Source organism: Zootoca vivipara, chromosome 13, assembly GCF_963506605.1.
Source record: "Zootoca vivipara chromosome 13, rZooViv1.1, whole genome shotgun sequence".
Classification (NCBI taxonomy): Eukaryota; Metazoa; Chordata; class Lepidosauria; order Squamata; family Lacertidae; genus Zootoca; species Zootoca vivipara.
In genome coordinates, this window is record NC_083288.1 from 29,772,095 (window position 1) to 29,778,574 (window position 6,480).

The window sequence follows — 6,480 nt, forward strand, 5'->3', positions numbered from 1 at the left end:
ATATTCCAGTTTTCCTTGTGTGTTTTCTTCCCCTCAAACAGCTCTTGTTCCACCCCCTCAAAAGGGGGGGTATTCCAAATCCGAATTTGATCTTTCTCCTCTTGCATATCCAAACCATCCTCGTCTTCTTTGATTAAATTGCGGTTCGATTCATATGTCCTATTGTCTTCTTTCACTGTTGATTCACTTATGTCCTGTTTGTGTACATCCTGATTTATTATTTCCATTTGCTGTTGAGTCTTATCCATGCTGATTTTTATTTCCCACAAGAGTCTCATGACTTTTCTCTGGAAACCAGGTGCATAGTCCATTGTTGACTGTGAGGGATAAGAGGTACCGGCAGCCCCCTCCCATACTGAATACCAGCTCCTCCCCCAGTGGGGAGGGGGAGACTTCGAGTGGTGATTCAGGAAGTGGAAACAGGAGCTCGAGTACCTTAGCGGAGCACAGGAACCGCCGGGGAAAGGAACAGGGAAGCATGGAGATTGGGGGAATGAGGCCGATCCCAGCTACTCCGGAATTGCGTAAAAAGCGCAGGGGGCGGAGATTCAGTATGCCGAGATTACTTTGCTGGAGGAAAACGTGCGAACTGCCATTCGGAGGTTCTGCGGAAGACTAACAACATGTACCACTATCTGTAAATAGCACTGCTTTCAGCACTGTAAATACACAGCACCAATAAAAGGATAAAATGCAGAGCTGTGTGGAGTCGTTACTCTGAAGTAGCCCACCCAGGCCACTGTGACATTGACATTTTCCCAGCTCTTCAAGGACAGAGCAGAACTTGAATAACAGGAAGTGGTCACCAATTGCAACTATTCCGCTTTCTGCCAACTGGATGAAATATGTCCATTCCAACTATTATTACCTTGATTTTTATTTCAATCTGGCTGCAACAAATCCAATTTAAACAGTCCAATCTCTACTTTCCCTCAGTTCAGGCTTTTATTCACTTAAAAGTCTCTAAAAGTCCATTCCACTATTTCTTTTATATCCTCCCCATCCGTTTGCTGTTCTGTCCGGATTGCCGCTTTCGGGAGAGGGGGAGGGGCTTCTCTCTTTAATTTCCTCTGTTTGCAGGGATTTTCCAACCTTAATACAGTTATCCCCCTTTGCCCTGCCTCTGGGGGAGAATTTTATTTTTTTCAATCCTTGGAATTGTTTAAGCTGCAAATTTTCTTTCCCTGGCATCGGGTAATTCTCCTTTTACTGCTTCCTCTTTCATCAGTGGGGGGAGATCGGCTTCTGTTTTTAAGTCTCACCCCCGTTCCAAATTCAAAGTCAATTAAAAAATTTTAAGTCCTTTTTCTCACGGTTCCCAATCTTTTCAGTCCTTCTTTAGAGAATATCCAGCGCTCTCCGCCTCCGGTTCGGAGCTTCTCTCCGCGAGGGCAACGACCGTGCTCAAAATGGCCCCCATGACTTCAACCCTTCCTGCACTGGCGCTCTTATTAGAGCCTACCGGAGAGCTGGGGAGTCGGAATTGGGGCTCCGCTGAGCATTTGCCCCAGTGACGCTCGACACTGGGTTCTATGGGGTGCAGCATCGCTCCTGCTGCTCCCCCCCTCGCAAAGACAGGCTGCCTCAGAGTTCGAAGCAAACCCCACCAGACGGCACTGGCGCTAGACCGGAAGCCTCCTTCAGCTGTGTTTTAATGGGCAGAGACAACAGGATTTAAAGGGTGTAGAATTTCAGTTTAAATGACAAGGCTCGGAGATGTATAATTTTTCTCTGAGTTAGTGGCAACAAGGTGGAAGCGAGGGACCTGAAGAGCATCATGTGGGTTGACTGTGAAAGGCTGTAACAAAAAGAAAGAGAACATGGCTGATTTCGCAGACGCAAGCCTGCTGTGCCTATGGGAGAAACAAGTAGCCCTCTTGGATTGTAATGCATTGAACGTCTTCATCTAGGCTCAGTTGTAGATATGTGTAAATAAACCATATATCCTAAAGACACCTGAGTCTCCACCTTGCCTCATTGTCCAAAAAGAAACACAGACCCTGGGTAAGCACCCAGAACTCCTGCCACCCACAATGTTTGGGGATTTTGGGGTGGTGTGTACCAGTGACGTGAAAAATAAGGAGGTGGGTCGGAATGTGTCCAGACTATTTGCATCATACATAACCATTTCACAATCTTTTTTAATACATACATATGGTGGCTTAGAGATTGGGCACCATGGTTTCAAACAGAATAGGACACAAAAGTAGTTGCTATAAATGATGTGAAACCATTTGCTGAAATCTCCAGACCATAGCTGCCAAGTCTCCCGTTTTTCGCAGGAAACCCCCATATTTTAAACAGTTTCCCTCTGGCAGCCCAGACTGAAAAAAAATCCCGTAAATCCCCCGGATTTCTCACCTGCCAGGGAGGCTCCATTTTGGGTCCTGGTTCCGCTCGATTTCCCGTGCCCATACATGACTTACGGCGCCACTCCACCCATGCCTGGGCACCAAAAATCGGGTAGGGCGGCACTAGAAATTTCTTTTGCGCATATCCGGACATGCGTAGAAGCGATGTCCGGTGCCGCGCCACTGCTGATCCTGCATTTTTTGGCGGGATACTTGGCAGCTATGCTCCAGACTGATGGGGAAATGTTTGGCTGTAATGAGAGAATGAGAGAGAGAGAGAGAGAGAGAGAGAGAGAGAGAGAGAGAGAGAGGGGTGCATTATTGTACTTAATGAAAATATGGAGAGGAAAGAGCTGAACCAAAATTATGCATTTTATTAACATCAGCAAATGATATAGGTTGAATAGGTGATATTTATAATTATTGAATTTGATACCCAAAGAGGACCATTCATGAGGAAATGGGCTAGAGAATTACAAGAGGATCTTAGTGTGGAGGAATGGAAATGAATTTTGGTAAATCGCTGCTACAGATTACATCATTAGAGTTGTAAAAAATAATAATCCTATCTTGAGCACTGAATTGGAACAAACAGCAATCAGGTTTTCCATGGATTTCTGTTCACTCCAATTTAGCACAGAAGAGCAGGAGGAAAGAGGCAGAGTAAAGGCAAAACTGCTTGGACCCAGAAAGCTGCTCAGACCTGGGATTTTAAGCAGGGGACAAGTAGAAGGGTGGGGAAGTCCTTAAATTGGGTATTACTCTTTTTAAAGTTTGCTCCAACTGCTAAATTCTCTCTGTGAAAGAATGTACAAATATAGCAATCCTATACACATGAAATTCATTTGAAAGCAGCTGGTGTATGTTAAACCAGTGTAATTTTACACTAGAGCCAAACACCATTCAGCAGCAAGGCTGGGCTGCTACTCTGCCTAAGCCTGACAGAAGGAAAGCAAACCTTTCAAATAGTCTTCTATGCAGTGTGCTAGACCATGTAAATGAGCCAAATGAGCTTAGGATTCAATCTAGCCCCACTCATCCACTATTACCCCAAAAGGTCCATTGTAGATTTAATCCCAAGCATCGCTTACTTCATTTCTCTATAAAATAATATGACAAGAAAGTACAAACCAAACCAGTGCTTAAAGAAAACAACAGAGAAAGCGTTTTTTAAAAGATTACCTCAGACCTAAAAGTTTTGCCAGGGCAACCTTGAGGTCCTTATTTCTGATGCTGTAAATTAATGGATTCAGCATTGGTGGAACCATGGAATATAGTATAGTAAACACCAAATCCAGTTGCGGGGCAGTGTTAGAGGTGGGCCTGAGATAAACAAAGCAAACTGTAAGTAAAAATGTGGAGAAGACAATGAGGTGGGGTAGACAAGTTGAGAAGGCCTTTCTTCTTCCCTGGGCTGAAGGGATTTTCAGAACAGCACTGAAGATGTGTACAGAAGTAACAATGATGAAAATGAAACAGCCAACCCCAATTGTAAAACTAAACATAACAATTCCAATTTCAATTAGATACAAGTCAGAACATGCAAGCTTAAGTAACTGTGGGATTTCACAGAAGAACTGATTGACAACATTGGAACAGAAGGGCATTGAAAATGTTCCACCGGTGTGTATAGCTGCATTTAGAAGGCCACCAACCCACACACCAGCAACCATTTGGGTGCAAGCTCTCCTGTTCATTACCATTTCATATTGCAGAGGATCACAAATGGCAAAGTACCGATCGTATGCCATGACTGTAAGGAGGAAAACATCACATCCAACAAAGAAGAGAAATGAAAGGACTTGAACAACACATCCATAATATGTAATGTGTCTTGTGTTCATGAGGGAATTGACCATGGATTTGGGAATAATGACTGAAACAGAGCCCAGGTCCTGCATGGCCAAATTCACCAGAAAGAAGTACATTGGGGTGTGCAGGTGGTGGTCAAAAGCTACTGCCAAGATTATGAGAAGATTCCCTGTCACAGTTGCCAAGAACATTCCAAGGAAGAGAAAGAAGTGTAGAATCTGCAGTTCCCGAACATCTGAGAACTCCAAGAGAAGAAACTCAGACACTGATGTTTCATTATCCATTTTTTACTTAATGATAAGTAGCATTGCAACCCTGGAAGAAAACAACAACTCTGTATTTAATTCAGCCTGAAACCGTTTAATGAATAAATACCAAACCCTCTATGAAGAAACAATTAGAATCCATCACACTAAATTTATAACACTATCATGTTCAACGCTAAATCATCTAGCTTCTCTTTGTAGTTATCAATATTTTGAGGGATCATGTGAAGTGAGCCTTGGCCATTGAGGGATGGGCTTCATGAAAGACAAGTTTATTGGTTAGAGATAGCAGTAGGTTTTCGCAAAGGAATTGGATGTATCCTGAATCACCCAAAACAAAGGAAATTATTCCTTCAGGGTTTATGTTGGGTTTTAGGATAACCCTATGAAGTGTATCATTTCTTGACAATCCCTCCAGAATGCCATTTTAGGGAGTTCTATGGCTGGTTGACACCCATCCGGACATTCAGAAAGAATACATTTCCCTTGAATCTCTTTAACAGGGTACCCTGAAAATTTGACCAATGTATTGGAAGTGGTATTTCCAATCACTACTCAGCCCGCACAATGCCTTTTTCTGCCACCTGAGTCGGCCCCACCATGTTCTGCCTTTCAGCAGCAATGGGCCTCTGTGCATCACATTGTATTATAGTGTTAGTGTAGCTTCCCAACATGCACTACATCACTATGGTTCAGTAAAATGTTCACTTTATTTGGGCTGTTTAGGAGATGCTGTTTCATTATCTAAAGGGTACCAGATATTCCTAGCCCACAATGCAGCCTGTTGGGAATGTTGGGATCACTTAAAGACTATTGCTATGTCTCTCTTCCCAGTCTTACCTCAGATGTAGAGGAGGATGTAGCCAAAGAGTACCAAGAGGAGAAGCAGTTTCCCTCCCCATTCATGCAAAATTTAATGGAGAATTCTGAGAGCTTCGACTTTGTAATCAGTTAATTTTTTCTTATATAATTCTAATTAATGTTCTATAAAGAGTCCCTCACTTGGTCACAAACTTTCAGGATAACATAAAATAAACAAATATGTAGTTTCTTAAGGTTGGATTGTAGTAAAAAATGAGTATAGTAAAGTCTTTTAATTAATGCAGATTAATATGTGTCCACTTGGATGACATATGACTACACCTCTGGAAATGATCTGAATACTGCATATTGTAGGAAATAGGAATAATCAGTATTAGAGCCAATATCTCATATTTGGTTCATAAATTAAAGTACTATTTACATTGCCAAAAGAAAGAATCCAATTATCAGTGCCTCTAAGGGCAGCTCACATGCCTTGATTTAAGTGGGACAATCATTTCAAGAGGGAAAATGTAGGGATTTGATGACTAGTTAGTTAGTTAGTTAAAGAAAGAAAGAAAGACATAAATGTCCAGTCATTCAAGGTAAAATGATATTAATAACTTACTGTTTTCCTGCATGCATTTCCCTCCCTTCAAATTATGGTGTGTCTTCCTCTCTGTTGTCTATAGATGACGATCTAGCCATACGGGCACTGCTGAAATTTTATTTATGTTCTCTCACCCCACTCCATTGCCTCCCACCCTTCATGGCAGTGAAAAGTCTGTTTTCATTGGCAGTACAATATTGCCACTATATTGTTAAGTTTGTTGTGTTCCCTGGTACATGGTCCCAAGAGTTCAACACAACTGGGCAAAGAACTCCCCCAAGGAATATAGATTTTCTGCTATTTCTGATAATATAATTAAAAGATAATGAATGTCTTTGAAAGTACATTTATTTATTTATCAATTACATTTACATTTATTATACACCCATAAGTTATAACTGGGGTTCTCTGAGCAATGAACAGTTTAAATGATTTAAAATCACACAATCCAGTAACAGAATATTAAGTCCCTCTCTGATAGTTTTTAAACTATGAAGATTTAGCAGGTTTTAGTTTTTGAATTTGTGCTTTTAGATTAAGCATTGTATGTTATTAAATGCTGCAACAGCAAACCAGGATACAGTTCTATACACATTTAGGTTCCATTTGCACTATCCATTTAAAACAGTATCATACCACT

General features: G+C 41.6%; 1 protein-coding gene across 1 annotated transcript; it reads right to left on the reverse strand.

Moving 5' to 3' along the window:
* Positions 1 to 3,529: 3,529 nt before the first annotated feature.
* On the reverse strand, positions 3,530 to 4,447 carry LOC118077470 (olfactory receptor 14C36-like). The gene has a single exon (XM_035101081.2). The coding sequence runs from the start codon at positions 4,445 to 4,447 to the stop codon at positions 3,530 to 3,532; it is 918 nt and encodes a 305-aa protein (XP_034956972.2).
* Positions 4,448 to 6,480: the final 2,033 nt, after the last annotated feature.